We start from the raw sequence: 23696 nt of genomic DNA, 5'->3' as shown, positions 1-23696 counted from the left end.
TAGCCGTTAACAGCCGTGCTATTCGCGCAAAGAAGCAGAACTGTTCCATTCGCTGCTCGGTCTCCCACATCTTTTACTATACTCGTATTACTGACTTATACTAAGCTCTATACGAGAATCATCGTCAAATTTAGTCGTCATCGTATGCTCGCCCAAGTTTTTTTTCTAGACAAACATTGCGCCTCAGAGAAGCTCCATAAAAACATAAATGGACGTATCTATTTTTACCACCATTCTCGACGGATTTCTAAGTCGAACAGCCCCGCCTGCCATTCTCTATCGTGTACTGGTGTTCTTTCCTTTAAAACCAAGGGAAGCTTCACTTTCGCTAGGAAGGAGTACACTCGTTCGTAGCTGTAAAGCTGGCACGTTTGTGGTGCCGTGAAGGTTATATCCGAGTCTCTGTACTCCCGTGCGCCGTCTTCTACCGCGACCAGCGCTCACTCCATTTGCACTCGCAAGTCCCCCCCACTTCTTCCCCTCTTTGCTTTCCGTCCAACTTCCACTCCTCATGTCCAGAAACAACCTCGCCTTTAGCGAATCCCACGCACGCTGCTGTTCACGGCGAGCACACCTCTGGCAACCGCCGTCACCGCCGCTGCCGTCACTATGGAGGCTTCTGCTACTACGACTGGCGGTACTCGCTTCTTGCTAGCGTCGTCTTTTCCACTGCGGCCGTTTTCGTTGCCTCGGCAAAAGGTCACTTTATGGCTTTTACGGAGCGTGACGTGAGCTGACTTGCGGACCGCCAGCCCACTCACTACGACGAAGCGAAGAAATGACTGTGGCAGCATGGGAGTAGGCATCGGTCAGCCGAAGCAAAGTGCGCCACGGCTGCGTCACGGGAAGGAGAACCAACGGCTGCACCAACGAAAGCATTGCACTAATGCCGATAGGCGCGCTGCAAAGGCAGCCTCTTCGCCAGCCAGATCAAGCAAGGGCCCTTTCCCTGTTTGCCAGGAGCCCATAGTTAAACCCAAAACTTCGTACAGGGCCAGCTGGTGCCTAACGCTGATCTGAGCTCGACGAGAAAAATGAAGAAAAAAGAGGGGGAGGAGGAGGAGCAGGAGGAAGGGAAAGAAGCCAACTCAGAAATCATCCACAAACCACGGCGGCATTAGTGATAAAACTAATTTAAGGCCTACCAACTAAGATTCCCGCTGTCTTTCACACTTGGGCACTGGTCACTATGCCTAAAACAGTAAATGATTCCATGATATACGCAACCATAGCGTGTAGCGCTAAAGACTGTGGTAGTAGTAGCAGTAGTAGTAGTCGTAGTAATCTGACGGTAGAGAAGCAGCGTTTGTAAATGGCAATCGGGAATGGTGGGGCGTCAAAACGGCATATTACTGCAGGCTATAGGTAACACTTAGATACATAGCCCTAGTTATGATTGACGATAAGAATGTAGAAAAACAGTTGTATAATGTAAGCATCGCTGGGATATGCGGGTAATTTTAGGCTCAGATAAATATAGGAACAAATATCAAAGAAAACAGTATTGAATGATACAAACAAAACAACTACGGATGACAGAATACCAGATGCGTAGGAGTTTCGTGAAATTATGGGTTCGAACTCCGTAAATAAGAAGTTTTTCTGCTCAGCACTGACAGCAACAGCATTACATGCCATCCGTAATATGAAAATCCGTAGAACTACTCTAACCATCAGTGTATTCTTGTGCGATTGCGACCTTCGCTAAAATTTCCAATACTGTTACACCATTTGGGGGTTATTTTTGTTGTTATTTGATGATTAAAGGATCTAAACCACGTGTAACAGAGACAGGCGGCAATTATAAGCACGGTCAACTATAACGATTCTGATTATAATACTATCCTAAAAAAAGCACTCTTATAGTTATGCCAACGCAACACATTTCGATCCTTTTCCATCTCCAAGATATCATCAACGGAAGCCAGTGCGAGTGTAAATCATAATCAATGTTGATATCTACGATCGGCATTACCACCGAGAACAAACAACGATTTTCCTCGAGCTTCTATATCCGATTGCTCCATGTTCCGCATCGCCCCGGCAAGTCTACAGAGAATCTACGCACTGCTTGGCCAGCAGCGAGAATTCCACCGCGCGTGCATAGCTCTGTTGTAAACAATAATCAAGACCTATTGGTCCACTTCATGGAGTCATAGAATACGTCTATAACCTAGGTACTATAACGTTGGGGAAACGAGACTGAGCGAGATAAATTCTCTCTCGCCATCTCTTCCTCTATTGGACCCGCAAGAACCATCCCGCTTTATGGCCAGCTCCCAATCGCAATACGATGCGATCGTTACGCACGACGACGATGTCATTCAAGCACGCACAGCGAACACAGTCAGTAAGTACATCTATCCCAACCATTCAGCCAGCGATACGGACACAATGACTGCCAGACGAGTGATCGTGCGCGTACCGCGGCTGCCCAATCTAATATTATGCATCATCTCTTTGCGATCATCGCACGCAGATGATATTTGCGGTGCGACGAAACGTTGAAGCAAGGATTGGTGTTAGAGCTATGCTATCTGACTGGCTGAAGATGCAGTCTTAAATGGAAAGAGGAAGAACCTCGAGGCATTGAGGATACGCATCGTCAGTTGATGGGCTTAGGACTGAAGCATTCGAGTTGGGTTTGGGTTGTTACCGTTTCGTTCGTTGCTTCGAAGTTGTTTATACGAGTAGCCACGAAAGTGGATTTACAGAATGTACAAAATGGCCTCAGCGGTTGTGGTAAGTGGATATGTAGCGTAAATGAGTATATATATAGCGCTGCTGCACCTGTACCAATTACCCGGAAACAAACTGCTAGATGCGTGCACGTTGAAACAGGCTGTGTATTGTGTTTGTGAAGCGCTAAGTGGCCAGTCCTGTGCAGCCTGAAATCCGTATACATTTTCGACCACTTCAGTTCACAAACGGAAATGAACAGCGGCTTAGAAAAGAGCAGAACCGAGCGAAACTCTTATGGGGAAGAAACTAGTCAAACCAGCTGAAGAAGGCTGCGAAGGAGCCCGAATGATGCCACCAGCGCGTTTCTTTACGAGCAAAAGCCGTTGCGAGTAACCGAGGGCTAAACAAAAATGGGCGTAGATTTTATTAGAACAAATGATGCCTTCCGGGGTTCCCCAACAGAGCCTCATGGCGTGGAGGGCAAGCCATCGCTTGTTATGGCAGATGCCCTACGCTGGGTTTAGGAACAACAGTCTGCAGATTCCGTAACGTAAAATCATGTGTACAGGGGCATATGAACGCCCCATTATCACAGTTACTATTGGATAAACCGTGTTTACATCGAGTAGCCATCAGATTGTAGCAAAAAGTGCACGATCGGGCACAGGTATTCACAAAACGGCTAGTAACTATAACTAGCTAGCTACCCTATCTAGTATCACGTACAAACAAATGAACGTTGTCAAACTCTGATTTGTTCTCGTTCATCGAGACTATCTGTCATGTTTCCTTACGAGCATTGTTTGGTTCACTATCAGATACAAACGCGTACATAATTACCAGTAGCGTTTGTAGTCTACGAGAAAGATGCAATAGTTTGGTCAATTAACACTGCGTGGTTCGTAAATAATGCTACAAAACACACATCTCTTATCTAAATGTTTAATTTGCCATCTCAGTTATTTAGATCAAGAATTATCTAAAATATGTTTTAAACTTACAGCATAAATCGATTTATTTAGTTCTTCTTATTCGCATTGCGGCTATACTCACGACCCAAAGCAAAACGAATCGAAATCGCTTTGCTTCACAGCCTTAAGTTTGACAATCGACCGAGCCAAGCTTTCAGTTACAAATACATGTACCACCGCGACATAGAAACTATCTACAGGTACACTTTTCAAACGGACGGACAAACTTCCTTCAGCTTATTACAGACGCACATATCCACCCATAGATATCCTAAAAGCCCCTACGCCTGCCACCGTCTGCGGTCGACAATAGCGCCAGCACGCAGACGGAGTGCCAGCTAAAACTGCTGCCGACGCCCCGGGATATCCGCCTGCCTGCCTGCCTGCACGCCCGACCGACCGCGGTGAAACTGATGCGTGCAGGCACGTACGTGAATTGTTGAGTCGTTTCGCGGTCCCGTCGACTCAAGCACTTCGGAGCCGAAGCACTTCCTTCTTTTAACACGGCCAACTGTAAGTGCTCACCTGCGTTGCAGTTTTTCGAACCATAGCCGTGCCGGCCAGTGGTAGCTTGGATGTTAGTGTAACTCCCGCTGGCCTTCCTGGCTGAGCTAGCAGAGTTGCTCCTTGTTCCTGCCAGTCCTTCTGGCCAGGACAGTTGACTCCTGAATATATAATAGAGCGATGGTACTGGGACAATATGTAAACGAAGAAAAAAATATGTATTGCTATAGGCAAGTACAAAAAATAGCGGTGTAGTTGAACGAAGGCAATGCCTCTTTGAGGTCTGAGGTCCGAGACTTGTCGCATGTGAATACATGTTGTGTGTTAGCAGTTTGTTGTTTGTGGCCAATAGCCACGCCATCATCACCGCATAACATACGGTTGACGCATCGTACGCAGTCAGGATGCTGCTGTTACTGTCTAAGTGTTTTCGTCCCGTTCCAAGAGCGGTGCTAAGTACACTAGGTAGCACCGCGAAGCGACAGGCATAAAGGTTGACAGGCAGACGTGATCCGGCGGTGGGCTCCACTGTGGTATAGTCTAAATGTGGAGAAGGGGGTGACTGGAAAAATTCGCTGTCTGTAGACAACGGTTGGTTTTTGCGGTGCGCGTTTATTTGCAATACGCAATATAGTAAAGTACAGAGTACTCGGAAAAGTAAGCAATCTTATAATGCTTGAACAAATTACACAATTTGCTACCGAAAAAACACGCAAAGCGTTCAGGAAGACTCATCCCATCGTTACGACAGCTCATCGTCGGTCTCAAACAAATAAATGAGTTTAGGCATGGGAACAGTCGGTGTAATTATTGAAGCTAGATATACTTAATATGCTGATAAACCTAGTGGACCGTAATTTCCTTAACATTGTGTGACACCGTATGTTATTATTAGGTGGGTTAAAACCGTGAACTATCCTTGTGTAAAAAGATTACCACGGTCTGATGGTGAAATGCTCATATATCCAAAGTAGAAACAATAAAAAATTCTAGCTGATTTTTTCTAGTTTCGCTACTCAGAGCACTGGTACTAATTGTTGTATTGGAGTGTTGTTTGTTAATTGTTAATTGGATGAAATGTTTACTAGAGTTTGTCAACTTTGTGTTCCGGACAGAGAAAACATAAGAGAGAGTTCTAAATCGAAATCTCATTGCTTTGATACTTCGGGTCTGACAAACAGCACATTTTTACGATATCATACAACATATACATGAGGACGTGTAGCATCTTGTTCCTCCAATGTTAACTCTCATGCAGGAACCAGCCGCGTCATACGTTTTGTATTCTTTACTCTGGTTGCCACTCGACTCCGCAGACCCATCTTTTACCCAGCGTCTACACACCAAACGGCGACAGCTCAGCCTACATTTCTATTGAATTGCATATGACCGCTTTGTCAACGAAGAGAATAGATTTGTGTATTAAATATCAGCTCCTACCTTTCTTGGTGCCTGCATGATATTATAGTGTATGTTAGCGTGTCACAGCGAATGTGTCTATGCCAGCGATTGTTAGCAATTTCTACTGCTTGACTGATTCGTCGACTACCTTGCTTGCACAAAAGGCCGAATCTAGTGACACTCGCAGTAGCTGGCCTCCGTCCAACAGGACAGATCGTACACACAGGCATTACGGCCGAAATTTGTCCCACGGGATCTTGGCAGTCTACTAACAGAGGCAATAATATGATACAAAATGGAATCTCTACCCTACGGATTCTTCGTAGGAGAAAAATAACAGAAAATTGTCTAGATTTATATTAATTTTTGGATAAACAATAACTTGTTTCGATATTAACCATTTCTCATTGATTGCGTATACGGTATGAATTTCAATAGCAAATGTACTGCTGTGATCCTTCTTTAGTGAAGGGTCATTTGCGCAATACCGCAGAAAAACTCTAGCGTTTATCATATATCGTCCAGGGTACATAACTCGTGATTTGTTTTTCCGTCGCGTGCCGTTCTTGGTGTCTCGTATAAGACGGATTACATGCTTCCTCGTAGGCTGCTCGATGCAATTTTTAAAAATTTCGCCACTACATGTTATTGGCACAGGACTGACCCGATAATTATAAAAATTGATTAATTTCACTTCCTTAGTGTAAGGTACATGCAAATCTAGTCCTGAAGAGAATACTTCATACAACGACGACGGCTGCGAGAGACGATATTACGACGACGATTAATATAATAGCGAAGCGTTATGACTCAGTGACGGTATCAGTTTCGTCGCCACTGCACTCATTCGGATACATCAATCGTCTGGGAGAAAAATGCCGTTGGCAGTAGATTTTTTTTGGGAGTATTTAGATCGTTTTCGTTAATCACGTTGACTATAAAGGTAACCCCAAAATATGCTGATGACAGCTCGACAAAGCTGAGATAAGCTGATCTAGTCTAGGACTATCGTACGTGAATATTAATTATCAGTCGAAATATTTTTACTCCTCAGAATTCGAAAAATAACAGACCTAATTAAATCTAATTATCGATTTGTTTTTTTGCCTATGGCTCATTGTGTCAGATCAAATATTTTTATAGTCTGCGATATAGACCGAATGTTGTGATAAGAAAAGAATAGTATAGGTTCATGGCTTTTTTTTTTATCAAGTTTACAGAAAGATTATATTTACACAGACCGTTCTCCTCAATCAGTTCAACAAACATCCAACATTCGCTCTATTTCCATTTGTTAATGTTTATTTCACTATCGTTTACGTCCTATAACCTGATTGTCGCCACCTCTGTTTACTTACCTTACAATGCAGATTCTGCCAACACCACCTCTCGACATATTGAAAATTTTGCCATTTATATACGGGAAGCTTTTATCACCTTGCCCGACTGACGTTCTACAAGCTTCCAATAATACTATACAGGGTTTCGCCTTGTCCTTTGTCTCAGTTTCTCTTTACGATTTCGCCACTTTGAGATGTCGGTGCCTAAAAACGCTAGACACGGATATCTTTTTCGGTGCTTCTTCGTCCCAACATTTCCTTTATGTCCCTATGCGTGCCCAGCTTGTGACAGCCATATGTGGGCACTATTCAGCACTTTGGGTTTGTGGGCACGCCTCGCTTTCTAGCTAAAGGCTTGCGCAGCCACGCTTCTCACTAATAGCATAAGTGGTCGTCGTAGAGGGGTTTACCCAATATATAGTTAGCGCTAAACGACGATATGTTTCGTCAAAGCGAAAAACGTGGCGCGCAAAAAGAAAACGTCGATGACTTAGTGAAAGAGAACGGTGAATATGGAGACAGATTGCAAGACGACAAAAAATATTTTAGGGTTGTCTAGATCCGGTCTAGTGCACATGAAGCGCGAGAGACCTACGCCACACACGTTGATTACCACTCGTCGATGACGCACAAAGGTAATTTATCAGTCCTCAGTACAACAAACGCGATCTAAATGGTATATACGCAGCGTAGCAAAAGTTCGTACCTTTTGTATACCAAACATTTCGTGCTGCGTTACTATTGAGTTTCTTTCATTAAATTTCAACTCAACATAGCATCACGGGTTACCGAATGGTGGGGATGTTCTCCGCAATTTTATATGTTAGTCGTGGTAATGAATAATTATTGGCCGCTGGTTCTATCTGCTTCTGCTCTTGATGAGCTCTTGACCATCGTTTTGTAACAGACAGGCGTCTATTCAATCGGGAGTGCCGCAAAGTTCCCCGTCATTATACAGTGGTAAAATGTTTGGCTACCAAAACTTAGAGGCATGTGAGGTCGCTCCGGTTCGAAACCGAGGGCAGACACTTCATTTCGGGGTGGGAAGGCTATCCGTCTCACACGAACGCCATCTAAGCCAATAGAGCCGGATGCAAGACTTGCGAAAAAAGTTGCACATAAATAGATATTTCATCTATTTAAGTGCAACTTCCTTTCGATAAGGTTATGAGCCACCTTTCCAGGTAGCCCCAATTAATCTGTGTGTCCTTAACTAAAATCCATCCTTGCTTTTTATTATACATATTTATGCCTGTATGGGTTATTGCACTTTTCGAATAATCTTATCTTCTTCCAATTTAGTCCAATTTTTTACTAGTACCCAAGGCGACGTTAATGAAAACTAATTGAACATTTACTATTCCTTCTCCTGCTGCGGAACTGCGAAATTTAGTTTTCTAATCTAACAGAAACCTCTAGTATACGATTTTCAGTAAATGTATATAATGTCATCATACTTTACTTACACTTTCTTTACCTATAGTGGTGACCGGACCACACGTAAATATGCAAATATTGACATGTAACAAGTTATTAATGAATAAAATTTAGATTTTTACGGAGAGTTTGAGTAAAACGTATAACGCACAATCGGAAATGTGTATATTGCGTACGTGGATGGATATGGTGTTCGGTCGCATTGATAGCCTAGTTCCCAGCAATTTTCAATTTCTCTCCTATACGTTACCCGAACACGCTATCTGTTTATAATGTCGATATATGCTGGCTTACTTTTGTAAAGATGACCCTTGTGACATCGCAATTCCATAGCTTACACTTCCCACTGTGCCCTCAACCTGCAACCAAACGATTACATTCACTAAAAATTCGTCTACATTTACTATGTAGTATATTCTCGAAGAATAGGGGGAAAATGTTTATATACCTTAATAGTTGCTGCCCTTACCTGTTGCAGTGAACAATCGTGCCCTACGAAATACTCGATATAGGGTGTCTCCAAGAATAAAGCAAAGTCCTCATTTTTCACCCGCTGAATAGCTTCGCTAAGATTTCGAACTGCTGCGTCCTTGTCCAGTTTGGCATACAGCTGCTTGTAGTTGGGATACTCCGTTTCCTGAAAACATAGTGCGTAATATTGCTGTCATCTTAGACCGGCTTTAAATTTTCAGATGCATTTTATAAAACTATGGGTTTAAATACATTATGTCCCGGTACGGACTGTTACGTTCGTGTTATTTTCGAACTTAGTCTATTGCATATCTTAACAAAATGGCGTGTTCATCGTCGTCGTTTTGAGCCTTATAAAACATGAATTATGCACGTGTATGAATGCTTAATCGTATGCTTCTTTTGATTATACTAAAATATTGTCGTCTGTTCCACATAACACATAGACTCTTTATATGCACCTTAATCCAAGAACTTGCCGCACACACCCCACACACGCCGTACAGAAATGAGCAGGCATCTTTACAACGGCATGCTTCATTGTCCGCAATTGGACGTACGATAACATGCATCTCGCTGTTTACTCTGCCTGCTACTGACAGCGGCTTCGTTTCTGTGTAACTGAATTGACACGCTCACCGTCTATCTTCAACGATGGAACGTACATCACCTTGTCGTCCTCCAAGGACTATATATATATATATACGAGAAGAGAGAAAAGAAAGATGGTACGCTTGTCACTCAGATACAATATCGACGGGTGACTCGGTCTGAGAAGTGCCGGAGTAAGTATAGCAGGTAGCGGCGATGGAGCCGAAGACGGAAGAGGAAGTCGAGAATAGCGGACTGCGAAAAGAAAAAAAGCCGTTTTGATCCGACAAAGCCTCAAGCCCGCTGTCGGTCCACGCCGGCCAATTTGTGGCCATCGCACGTCCTATCGTTGAGTGATTCGCCTCCGGATCAACCTGCCGAATTGATTTGGGGATAATAATACAATGACTGTAATTGCAGTAAACTCGTCCTAATATTTCCTCATGATGGAGAACGTCCGGAGAAATTTTCGACGTTCGCAGACGCATGACCTGAAACTTGAAGACATCCCTTTTGTTCCTTTTTCCGATGCTTTCATAATACAGTGAATGGCTAAACTCGGATGGTAGTATGTGACTTCCGAAGAGATACGGCATGTTCAGCCGCGTGATTGGGGGTTCCACATCTATTTCGCATTTTCAACCATAGTGTTCGCTCTCGTATGTATCATTAAAGTTTAATTCAGGTTTAAAAAACAATTTGACTTAACTATTGCACGTTTATGACGTAACATTTCAAAGCATTGAGTTAACTTGTTTCTGATCTTGTGAGGAATGCTGTGAAAATTGATTGGATGGTCTATTACATTTTTTTGGTTTTAAACATGTTTTTAAGCGTCAGACTTGCTTTCGTATTTCGCAAAAAATACTTTCGTAATAAGTACATTAAACACACAGAGAGCTCGATAAGTACAACGTCGCGAGGTTTCACACGCTCAATACTTCACCGTTTTTAGCTTTCTGGCCCCAACGAGATTGTATTCCATGGATGACTGAGCAACATATGATCTTCATGGTTACTGTTTGTTTATCAGCTATAAAGCAATGCAATAAAAGAACCTGCTGCATTTCTGTGCGGTGGACCTGAATACTGACGCTTTAAAATGCACCTGACCCATTTGTGCCATAGGTACTAACCTGATAAAACTAGTATCAATAAGAGATCTTCTGTTGTTAACATAGTATTTTCGGTACGTTTATTAGATAAAACTATGGTCCTGAAAGCAAATGTTCTCAGAAAGTAAAAATTTAACAGCTATTCGGTTAAATTTAGGTAGACTTTTGTGGTATTTTCGCATTATCTGCTGGTGATAATCTCCGAATTTAATTCACAAATACATTCGAAAATAAAAAATAGTAGCACCTATTTTTTGTAAATAAACATATACTTTTTGTTCATATACAACTTGTTTATGGTCATATCCGAATCACCGACTATATATTGGCGGGCTAAACCGCTTCCAAACACTTTCTTACATCATATTGAAACTGGGCCCACTTTTTTACTGGTACTATGCCTTAAATAGTACAACTCGTATGGACCAGGTAATACGGGGATAGTCTCTCAGCTCGTTCGTCACCACCGACTATTTGTAAATCTGCTAGTGAGTATTAGTATACGCAGTTTTAATTCTTATAGCATACTACCCCAGAGGAATAGGAAAAAACTAGTCTTTTACCGTAAAGCCGCCATTTTGTTGTATATCTTGTAGAGAGAGAAGATTAGCAAATGGTTTCATGTTGTGTTCTTTCCAGAGACAAGATTAGTTCATAGTAGACAAACGACGTCTACAAGTACGTTTGCTTCCCCGTCATTCTTTGCACCCACATAGGCCGTACATGACTTGTTGAAACTCCCAAGGGACTAGCAGGTCTGCTGACCACCTTGGCAACGGTTGGAGGGGTTCATCTTAGATGATGCCATGGTCTGTGGACACTGTCTAGGCCACCAAAGACGCAAAAATGTCCCTTAGGGCTAAAGAAAACCACTTCGTAGGAACCGCATTCGGAAGACGTGCTCTAGCAAATCCATTCTTAGACGCCAGCAGACCAAGGTGGAACCCTAAAAACTTGTTGTTTTTCTTAGCAACGTGTTCCGAATTGCTCTTAGAGCTATGGTGTCTGTTAAAATCCATGACTTATGTGCGAGTTGCAAGAAGCTATGTACTGCAGTCGTTCCGAATGCCTGCGGACAATATAGATTGTGGGACGACATGCTAACTGTCCATTCTTGTCGGCCGAACAGTTTCATAAACTTAAAAATATTATACAGCCATAAACGAATCGGTATCTAAATACAGTTAGAGTAATTACCACAGCCGTACGTATTTTGGCAATGATTAGGGGTATTCGCTGTGCGAAGCGTTGACAGTGTTACTTCAGGTAAATTGCTTCATATAAATTCGAGTTGTCTAAAGCCTTTACACTGACAGAGTATCTAAACTACTTGTATTCCAGCACCCACAAAAAATTGCAATTTTTCCCATAATGATAACTTGTTCATGAATGAACTTGTTAATGCTCCAACCTTCGCCACATGTTCTAGAATCGTCCCGCATCTCAGGTTAAGTGGGCTGCATTGTTCAAATACATCATAGGTATCGCAAACCCTCTATAACAGCATGTTTGATGCGTTTTCTTAATTCAAAATCCATGGCTGGAAGCTTATTATAGGCAAACGATACCGGTGTATTTAGAGTAGTCGCACCTTTTGTAAGGCTATATACAACCGAAAAATATAGCACAAATTTGAAGATATGGAAATGCTAGCGTATCATAGTTTAAGCGGTTTTTTTTTTTGCAAGAATATAAGTAAACTGCCTCGGGCGTTCGTTTTCGGGTTCACTTTGATTCTATATAAGGATAAATTCCAAGTTCGTAAAGAGTCGATTGTCAAAGTATACATTGCATGTCACAATTATTCCACAGTAAAATGCAGAACATACATTTTGAACCCACAACAAGGATTTAATGTTTAGAGGAGGAAACCTAGTGCGAAAAACTACTCATAAATATAAAAATACATAAATGTAGGTTTTCACTAGTCAGTGGAGCTGAGTTTTTACTTTTTTTACGCATTTATTGTTCTTGAAAAGAAGAGTTTCTAAAAATTAACATTGTACTACAACCGCAAACCTAGGAATCTTTCCCAGGGCCATATCCCAAGGTCCGTATTGGGCCGTAGTCGAGCAGTTTTCGTCCCCCACCAAGTCGAACGACAAATAAAGAAATCTCACTAATGTCTCTCTTGGGATCCAATTGCTCCGTCCCTACGCCAATGAGGAGTTCTCTCATTTGCCGTTAGCGTCGGCGAAGAATCCAGGCTTACTACGACCCGTTGGACAGTTAGATAGTCATAGATTCCTGGACTGCATCCGCCTGGGACTTAGTCAGGTCTTTGTAAGCTAAAGCCCTATAGTAACCATTCTTTTTTGGCACTTCTGCTTACGGCCTAGGCTTGGAACCAACAGCACCGACGTTCGTTCCAGAAACATTTCGGTGTTTTTGTAGTTTACCTTCCTTCATCACTCGAAACTAATGTTACCCATGATGTTCAATTAAGAGCCAATAGTCTCCGAACGCAGCGAGGGTTGAAGTCGGGAATTATAAGGGAAACTAAAGATGCAGCCACCGGGACATGCGGTATAGGACCTCGTCTCTTTTAGATCCTTTTCATCGATGACACTTATAAGAACCATTGAAATGGGGAAAGCATCGTCCGGTTCCACCTATCTATTGGAAGTCAATGACTCACACCGGCTCTGCTGCGTTTAGCAGTAGACGTGATACAATCATCTTCAATGTAGGCTGTCTGAGTAACATTAGATGTGTGGACGACGAAATACAGGACTTTCTATGAGCATGCTGTTTTATTTCGGTCGTCTTACGTGAAAGGTAGAAATGCTGACGATAGAAAAGGACCTCGCATTGCTTAAAGTAGATCCACCGCATCGAAATGCGCAGCAGTACTCAAGATAGCTCGTCCCAGCTTAATGACCACCCAAACTGCACTTTTCGGATCATGTGGGCAGATCGCCAATTTGAAACGGGCTGGTCCCTACAGGGCAAAACGCTCAAAAGGAAAACTCGTCCGCGAAGAGAATTTCGAAACATCTCTTCACTAACCGCTCGTCGCTATTCGACCCGCTACCGCTTAAGCACTTAAGGAGCTAGCCGCTGCTCTTCAGTAGAATCGAAGACACAAGCAGAGAGTGTGGAACAGAGCCCTTCCATCTCAGAGGTGCCAGCGTTAAGTCAAACTGAAGTGACGACATTCGAGTAATTTAAGCGCGCTTTCATTTATACCTAAACGAAATGACTAGGTAGCTAATGGACTCTAAAATGCCTCGCGATGTGTCATCAGGAGATGTGAATATCTACAATAGGAAATGAGGAGAAAATTTAACGGCAGACCTATGAATAAAGTAGTCAATTTTACTGGGACTAAGGTTAGATTTTTAAATATCTTCCATCAAGAAATGTTAACTGCTCGCACGCACCGTATTATGGTTGATAGATTGATGGCATCGTATGGAAAAACTCGTGGGGTGATTTGATAACTGCAACTAAACTTCATGCATGTTTTCGGCACTCTTACGTACGTAATGTATACTATAATGTAGGTACACCAGTGATGTAAAAACTTTTTCACAATGTACAGATATTCTTTCTTCCCAAAATTAATAGTTTGCACAAGTCTGTAGTTATTACAGGTTGCGAGCCCGACATTGCCACACATACGATATACGGGTACATTATTTTTCCGTTTCCTGTCCGCATCCTCTGTGTTCACCTTCATTGTCCATACAAAGCGCCTCGAACGCCCCCGTCCCTTACGCACACAGACATCAACAAAAAAGAAAGAGAGAAAGTGAGCGAGAGAGAGACCCGTGCGGATATTTCAGTCCTTGTGAGCTGAAGGTGCGGGCCACCACTCCACCCTAAGGTGATGCCACAACACGAGAGTCACCCTCTTCTTGCTCTTTGCCTTTCTGACCTAGAGGCAAGAGGGGCCGGCCAACTCATACGCGGCCATGGTCAATGGGACCAAATCAGCCTAAAAATGGAGTGACTTCAACAGACGCGCAATTTGTCCACCCACCGAACGGTGGTTTAATGTCAAGGACTTCTTGTTGTACGGATTGAAATCTACACTTCACTACACTGATCATGAGGTTATGTTTAAATCTCTTATCCAAGGACTCACGGGCGGTACCTGTAGTACCATCAGTAAATGCTACTAGTGGAAGCTGTAATGCTTCTGGGTAGGAGGCTACAACCGTGTGGGTGGTCGACTACTTGCGATAGCCTTCAAGGGGGTGCACTGTGAAGATACGTATATTCAGTCATTGACACAAACACTCGAAGCTTCTCGGGCAGCATTGTCCCATGTTGGCGTCTCGTCATTAATGGCTTCTTACCGCTTGGTAAAATGTTTGCATCATTTCTTCACTGTAACCATCTCGGCCACAGCCAATATCGGTAAGTATCTTAGATTGTATTCCAGTATGCACTGCTTAAATTGTTCCACCGCCTAATAGCGTCGATATGTGTGGGACTGTGTACATATATATATATTAACTGCAAGATAGGTCATCCGTACAATGGCCTGTTCGCTCTTTTGTAACGATCTCCATGTTGGAATCTACTACACAGAGACCTATACGCCGTCCCGAATAGCAGAGAAGGCTGAGGTACTGCGCGAGCAACAGACAATGATTTTACGCTTATATCACATTGGCATTTCCGTAAGCCTTTTGCTTGCATGGCAGGTTGTTCTACTGTGTACTATACGACAGAGCTTGTGAATGGCCTTTTTCACAGTGACGGTTAAGGGAAGTGGCCGAGGAGCACCAACCTAAATGGCGGGAAAAAACTACCTACCCTCTATCTCTGTGTAATAATGCACCAGTTTGTTGTTGCTGGAGTAGCTGCTACTAACGGCAGTAGCGTCATCAGCCATCAGCCGTATTATCGCTGTTTTTCCGTATAGCCTAGACACTCTTCATATTTACCCTTATGTGTATACAAATGTATCGCTTTTCATTTTGTGCCATGTTTATAATTGTCGAAACCGCAATTTACAATATAACCGATTTACTCTTATCTTAGTTTTTTTTTTTAAACTCTCATATGTGAGTGGCGTCATCAGGAGTAATATGTATTAACAACATAATTTATATTCAGGAACAAAGTAATAGTTATAATAATGCCAACAATAATAAAATGGTCTAGTCGGATATTCTGTGAACACAATATTAACATAGAGGATGCTTTACCGTTCTCATATTATTCAATGCCATATGGGACATACGCCTTCCTACGTCTGTGCGTTCATCATCATTGCCGTCCGTACTGAGCTAAGCCAAAAATCTGACACGTGGTCACCGGTTTTCTAGACAGCTTGGACAATTCCTCCTTTCGACATTATCATAATTTTTCGACAATCCAATTATCCTTCGTTCCCAACATCCTTTCATATCGTTTCGTTTCATCTGCTTCCCGGATATCAGTCCGGTTTGCTTTTTTCTCTTCCTGGTAATTCTCTCGGATAACTGCGTCTGCTCATTACAGTAGTTATCGCGGTATTCTGGCCTCGTCCTCTACGAACCATTTGACTTCTTCTTAAGTAGACAGCAAAAATGATTGAGTCTTCAGGGCATGCAATCCATATAGTGGGCGATTGGAGTAAAATGAAGAGGTCGCAAAAGAAGGCCGAGTATATAGTTTCCACTAAGTTGAACTAGGCCCATCCTTAGCTACATTGTGCCGTAGCTCTTCACTCATACTTTTCCTCGTTCTTCTTTTGCTATCCTCCTTCTCCACATAATAACCCCCACACAAAAAGTAAAAAAAGGACGATTAGCTAAAGCGACACGTCATCAATTTCAGCTACTAGTAACAGTCTATCTACTAAAAATTCGCCTATTTTTCCAATATTCCGGCGCAGACCTACGACACCCCTAGCAACCCCATCTGTATTACTCCAGCTTCATCGATTGCCGCCATCCTACAAGACAAAGCGATTGAGTCCGCTCAGACACGCCTCTTTTTGTATCGTTCAGGAACGTACCGCATAGTTGTCATTGTTATATCCCGCACACTACCTTATTGCGCTATCATATACTATACGCTACCCGCACGTTCAAGTGGCTTCCTTGCGAAACCGAAGCAATTGGCACATCGAGGCCGTCATTGGCACCCCGTTTTTTGGCTCGGGTCAATGCAGAACGCGCGTGCCTTGGGCACATCCTGGGTGCCACATACCAGTTTTTATATATATGGTTTCACCCATTTTACCGCGCTGTTTGCCAGCTTTTGCGCAGCAGAGCCGAGATGAACGGTATATTGCTACAACTTTAGAGCTCACGAGAAAAGGGAACGACGGTCGAGATACACCGGCATCACGAGTGGCGCATCAAAACACTAACGGCCCTAACTGGTGAAGGAATTGCGGCAGAATACAGGACCTGGCTGCCTCCTTTTTTTTTTCTATACCCTTCATCGTCGTTTTCCATTTCAGTGTTGCTCCTACGGCCACCTATATGGTATGTGATGCCGCCTGCGGGTGAGAAATAGCTATAGGACCGTCTCACACGCGAATATAGTTCAATATAACAGCGACACTAGAAGCGGCGGGCAGCGATTTCCAAATGCCAGATAAGCTGGAGCAGTGTTACGCAGGCAATAAGGCAGCCCCCTTTTTTTCATTTTTCCTTCTCATTTGTGAAAACCGTCTGCAAGTTCTTGATTCTTTTTATTTTCTATTGGCCTTTGCTAGCAGGGCCGGAACCTACCAGGGCCAGCCCCCAGGCCTGACATTGGGCTAACCGTAGGGGAACCGCAATACTCTATGGGAGTAACAGAACATCAACTATAAACGGTAGAGTATCATTATAAGCATGTATTGGGATATCAGTAGTGGAAATAGACGCTCTAGTATCAGCGCAATGGAGGTATCATTCCGTTTTCTAAAAAGTCATTTTTTTTGAAAATTTACGGTAGTGAAGTTACATGTAGTTACAAGGACAAATTATTTTTCTTCATCTGCTGAAAACTAATCGCAACTTTTATAATACGTTGCTTTATAATATTAGTCTTAGGCTAGCGTTTAATAATTTCTGTCACAACTGTATACAGATTGAATGCCTTACAAGATTGGCCTATTTACGGCCAATGTATCGGCTCAAAACCAAGAACCTGCGAGTTTTTTTCAAATGACAATAGTTACAAAAAACATAGTGACAGTTAAAAGTTGGTTAAAAACAGGTTAATAGTAAGGGAAAAATTTATTTTAAGTGATCCTTTATAAAACGTTATGATAAATATTAGGTTGCTGGAAAAAATATTGATCGTTCCTTTAGAGTCATACATCTCAGGTTATATAAATTGTGTCGGGTTGGCGTTGATGTCATTCGAGAGCGGTAGCAAGAGATGCGCAAGAATTGTTGAAGTGCCCTTATCCAAGTGTAAGATAAAGCACCTTGAAGAATAATGAAATTTCTACGAAAATTCGTTTTATTTTTAATTCTGTTACTATAAAAGCACAAATTTATCTCGGTCCCATACAAAATTTACGCTGGTCATAGATAAAATCCGTTACCGGAACAAACATTCCAAGGATGACATTGTCCTTTTCGTTCTGGCAACTTTGATCTGGAAATGCTCCTTGTAACGCTCGAGCAATTATGTGAGACGCTTGTAAAATTATTAGAAAGACCGAGATGTGAGTAACCATAATACGGTCAAGAAACTAGACGTTCATCACCAAACAGTTTCCGATGTTTAAGTCCTACACGAATTGATCCTATACGATCCTATTTTCATTTGCGACTCTACAGCATCACATCAAAATTCAGCTATTTCTAACGCCGTTCATCACGAAAAATGAAAAGCGGATCAGCAAATTAAAAAAAGTACGCTCTTTACAATTTGCGATAAAGCTCTGATAGATGCAAAAAAATTTGATGCTATGTTTGAGGTTGGAGAAGAATCAGGCATTACAAATTGCTGTTGCGTCTGATTCGGATCTTTTCTATGAATAACTAACAGGATTACAATAAGCCATTGAAAAAATCGAACGAAACTAGATATTGCTCATCACGACAATGTCAGATCCTGCCAGTATTAACACGCTAATACATCTTTAGCTACCCGACAAGAATTGAACGAATTTAGGTAAGAAATTTTACCGTATCCGCCGCATAGCCCGGATCCTGCACCATTAGACCATTGTCTATTAATTCAGTCCAAATAAAAAGATGCAAAAATTACTTGTCAAACTTCTTCACCCACAAGATACAAAACTTCTAGAACGACGGAATTATTCAGTTATCAAAAGATAGCGAGGGTCATCGATTAACATAGCGCATATTTAGTATAATAATATAATTTTAGAATATAAGAAAAATATTGCTTCAATTTTGACTTGCAATACTTTTTCGCTAAGCTGTTCTTTTTAGTATCTACGGTTTTTATTAAAATGGGAGACAACTGATCCATTTCACCGATTTCAACTGACGAGAGGAGATTATTATCGCGCGTTTGACTCTCTTTAGGAAACTCACACACATCGTTAATGAGTAATTATTTTTTAAAAAAACATTTTTAGATTTTATTTTAAGACGCTACCCGCTACAAGCCCTTATTCTCTTTGCGTATGTAGCGTCCATCCCAAATTTCTTGTAAACCAAACTTCAGTCGACTAGAATATTTTTACTGTCCTTCTAGTCAATGTATCTCTACGCTTATGCCTCAATATGTCAAGATCATATAAAGTTCCCGTCAACTTCATCCGCTGTTATCCGTGGCGCAGGGATCATATTCTGTCAATCCGCACAGCGGCTGGAGGTCGGCCACCGACGAGATTGTCTTGAACCCACACCTTTTATATCTCTCTAGGTGCAGGGGGCACCTTGTCAGAGCCTTATGGATCATAAGAAGATGCCAAGCCTTATGCTCCTTGTGTCTTGCTTGGTTTGGTCAGGCCAAGCACCTGGGAAGACTCGAGGGGGAAACAACAACGTAGGTGGGCCTAGCATACAGCCAGGCTGGGTTTCTTTCTCGCTCATATCTTGTCCGTAATAGGAAGCAATGAAGCGGTTTTGCCGAACCTCCGTTAGTACCAGCGGCAGAAGCCAACGACCGAGGGAGGGAGTGAGGTATAGAGGGTATCGGAAAAGTAAGCGAAACGAAGCTGCTTTCCCTTCGGGAAGAAACCGATTGGAGAAAGAGAGAAACGAAGGTTGACTTCGAGCCGACTCTGAGGATAAGGCCAGTTGGTTGGCGCGGCGAGGTCGGGTGCAGTCAGGGGTGAAATAACCTCTTTGTCAATGGCCTACGCCAATGACACTGTTAGCCAGGCGTGTATAGATGCGCACACACACACACACACACACACACACACACGTACATACATACACGCACACGCTAACTTCCCTACACAGATACGTATGTTGCTATACACGGAGCTATTATGAGGACCTTCAGCTTCACCAAACTCTCAAGACTTCTAAGCATTTCCAGCTAGATCCACCAATTTTGCCAGAAAGCGGCCATAATGTTGTAGCGAAGAATACCCCAAGTTAACCCATACTTGTACTACGTCCAGTTGACTTTCGTAGAAATGCAACGAACCGTCCAAACGGACGGTGACATGATCGAGCACTTACTGTGGCGGCTAGCGCTGCCTGGAAAAGCTAGGAAACGATTGAAGAAGTGGTGCATTTACCTTAGCTAGCTAATGTGAAATACGTGTGGGTACCCAACAGATACCACAATATAAATATTTTTTATTCTTTTTGTAGAAGTATCGTTTCTCCGCCAACTTCACTGCTGAACGTAGGATATTGGACTCACAGCTTTGGTGCAACATCAGAGTTAGAACGTCAGTGATTTTTTCATTTTTCTTGTTTCTAACTATAGCCTACGGCGCAGATACATTTGACTACAATAAATATCACTACATTTCCCACTCATAATATATTTCAAATTAGTATCCTGGGTGTGACAGGCACTATTCTCCATTACGTATAAGCAAGGTTCAAATGGCTAGAAAAATATGCTTCATTGTGAAGGATAGACCAGTTGGATATCTCGATAATATCGTAGAACTTCAGCAGTATTCAATTTGTCGAAATTAGAATATTATATAATATCATGCATTCGATCGATGTCGCTGCATCCAGTATCAAGGTGTACATGGAAAGCTTTAAAAACTATTTATATCTGTGTTTCCCACCAAAAACAAGTGAATCTAATTTTCCAAACCCTGTCACAAAACTAAAAACAAATACCGACTAATTAATTGCAGATACAATTATAAAATGGACTATATTACAAATGTACCTTTCTTGATAAAACCTTAGTTAGCTCTTTAATGTGTTTCTATATTCCGATTTATTTGCGACATTCATTTGTGGAGATTATGTGGATTTCTTGGCATTTTTCCTTCGATTCCAACACATGTCCAGCTATAACGAACAGCGATAGCTTAGAAGGTCACCATTCTTCCAAGTTTCCCATCAGCTCGCTACTCAGTGCCCCCTGTACAGCGTGCCTTGACTGGGGAACGGGCGGCAGCAGTGTTTGCTGCTACGCGTGGTAATAAATGACAAGGATCTATGTCCAGCTTCTTCCATGGTATTTCTACCTCGTCGTCTCCTTCTCGTCCTTTCGTAGCGTTGGCTATAAATAAATGGCAAAAAATAATTGTGTTCCACACAGTAGAAGCGCATGGTGACGCTCGGAGAAGCCGATGTAGCCAACAGGAATGGGATGGCCGAACGAGACAGGCTCACACGGCCAGAAACGCTACAGCAGATCGTTCCATCGCTGTGTCGACCCAACTCCGCTGTCGACCGACGTCGTTGGTTGTTTCGTCGGACTACGGTAACACTAGGCACCGTTTTGTTACGTTTCCTGAGACCCACAGCTGTAGGCAGTATCACAGGCACCGTTCGCGCTGTGTTTGTCACCCTGTGCAGTAGTCGCATGTGTTCACGTGGACCGCCAACCCTCTTGCGTACAATTCCAGCTGTAGCCAGCACAGCGAGGTCATTGGATCGAGCGAAGTTAGAAAATTTGTGTACAGTGGCGACCGTGATAGCCATCGACGACGACAAAGTCCTTTTCGATATAGGCGAGCGCTGCGGTATAACGCTGTCTTGTCTGCTGTACAGTAGTACAGCGCCGTAACCTGTATGAATGGGTTGATGTTGGAGCAAGAAACAGTGTCTGCGATGCAAGCAGCAGCCGTGGCGCTGGAGCTAAGTGAATAATTCCAGAGAAGATCGCGGCAGCTAGACAAAGTGAGACATTCGATGTTGGTCGTTGTTGGACGTTGTTTCCCCATCGCTCGGACCACGAGGCGCCGCTGCGGGCCACGGTTGGCACAACGTCCGTGCGTCTATATGCTTTCCCTTCATGGCAGCGCGGCGGTCCAGTGAAAGCCCAGCGAATGCCCATTTCTAACCCTCAATTCCACATCCAACATCCATACACCGCGACGGGTTGTCTGTTTAAGAGACGGTTCCAGAGTCGAAGCGGCGTGAGCAGCCGTTGCTTCGACCGGGAGTTGTGTCTGGTGGCCCGTGGAGGGTGTTCCATCTTCATTAGCTCCTACCCGGCAGCGTCCTGCGAACGTTTTCTCCTCTCTACCCCTTCGCTGCCTTGAAGGCCTCGACTCCTCAGAGCTGCCCAGAACCACTGACTGTGCAGTTCAGACCCGCCTTCTCTTGGGGGTTAAAGCAGCTCCAGCGCTGTCGGTTGTTCGCTGATTCGCTGAAGGCCTTCCACCGCAACGGGGCTGAACTGGCTGGCCGCTTCGTCTCGTGCTCCCGTTTGAACAACGCGAGAGCTCGCAATTCGCGGCGCATGCTTCTGTGGCACGGCTGAAGCGGAGCGCGTACGTTCTAGGCACAGAAGCTTGAGACGATCTGTCCCCGTTGGGAAGCTCCTGTGTTTCCCGTGCTCGCCCCCACCAATGCACCCTATCCGGATACCACAGAGATAGCTCGACGCTGGTAGGCATCTGCTAGCCCGGTACAACATGTACGATAGGCAAATGTCTGAAGAATAGTCAGCCCTGCGTCGGGGACGGCAGGCGTTGAGGATGTGTTAGATCTCCATTATATCGAAATTAACACAGCGATGGATGCCTCTTCCATGTGTGCAGCCCATCTTGGTCGCCTGGTCTCTCTCGATTAGCGGCGCAGCTCTTTCCGACTGGGCCCATTGCGGCCACTGGTTTGGTCGCGATGCCTCGTCGATGAGACGTTCGCCTGGGCCAGCGGTTGTCTCTCTGAACGATCCGCTGCGATGGAGAAGCCAGGAAATTAGGGCCATATATACCCCATACAGTACATAAGCACGCCTTTATGCAGCCGGCTACGCCGCTATTCAATAAGCTTTAATGCACCTTCAGTGTTAAAGACAGAGAGACGTACTAAGCTACGGGTGCCTGCGAGCCTCGGCCGTTGACGGCCTGTTTGCACTCTAACGTTGGTCAGAGCCGACTAGTCGGACAGAATATAGGATCTAAAGCGCAGCAGCTATGACGGGAAACGGGTTCAATACGGCTTTAGCTACCGCTGTACTCAGACTGTGGTCGTGATTGTGTCAGCGCACACACGTAGGTAGATCTTTCGGTCTGTGCGCGTGTGCTTGTACGTTTATATGTGACAACGTGATTACTATACTAGGTATGGGTGCTCACTCAGGGACGGTGAGGCTATGTTTATGAAAGGGGCGTAGAAAGAGAACGCTAGTCTTCCACGCACTCTCTGTACGACACGCACGTAACTAGAGTGATTAACTGGGAAAGAACTCGTGCCTCTAGTGAATTAATTGGATTAGTGCCGCTATTGAAACTTATTACGGGTCAACATGCACAGGAGTATGTGTAAGTAATTCTTAACTTCATGTTGCTACAGAGACGAAAACGATGTTAACGGTAACAGCACATAAGTGGGGGCGGGAATTTCAACTGAACTTTCGATGTCACATACGATTAAACTTAACGGATAATAAGTATAGAATACATACCCGTATCATGCGTTCACTTGTACATATAAATATATATAGATTTGTTTAGCGAAACAATGACTATTTATAATTGATCTGAGAAAAGGCAAGCTGAGAGAAGTAAAATATATCTATAAGCGAACATATAAAAATCTTTCTTTCATCAAATGGCTCTTGACTGACAGACTAGGCAGACCTTGTCAGGGTTCTTGGTTTGTTATTGACTGGAACTATTATAGCCGATTTACTTATTCTACAGATTCATTACAGCGTCTGTC

General features: G+C 43.3%; 1 protein-coding gene across 1 annotated transcript in view; it reads right to left on the bottom strand.

Annotated features, from left to right (window-relative positions):
- The window catches only part of LOC111266011 (glutamate receptor ionotropic, kainate 2), a 55658-nt gene that overhangs the window by 4199 nt on the left and 27763 nt on the right, over nt 1-23696 (bottom strand). Inside the window, exons 13-14 of the mRNA XM_022843118.2 lie at nt 8805-8972; nt 8630-8694 (exon numbers count right to left, since the gene is read on the bottom strand). Coding sequence (XP_022698853.1) covers nt 8630-8694; nt 8805-8972 — 233 coding nt within the window. The remainder of the gene's footprint in view (nt 1-8629; nt 8695-8804; nt 8973-23696) is intronic.

The sequence above is a fragment of the Varroa jacobsoni genome, unplaced genomic scaffold (assembly GCF_002532875.2).
Source record: "Varroa jacobsoni isolate VJ856 unplaced genomic scaffold, vjacob_1.0 scaffold_1040, whole genome shotgun sequence".
NCBI classification, from domain to species: domain Eukaryota; kingdom Metazoa; phylum Arthropoda; class Arachnida; order Mesostigmata; family Varroidae; genus Varroa; species Varroa jacobsoni.
Note: the sequence above shows the minus strand (reverse complement) of the source record. Positions and strands in the feature narration are given on the sequence as shown.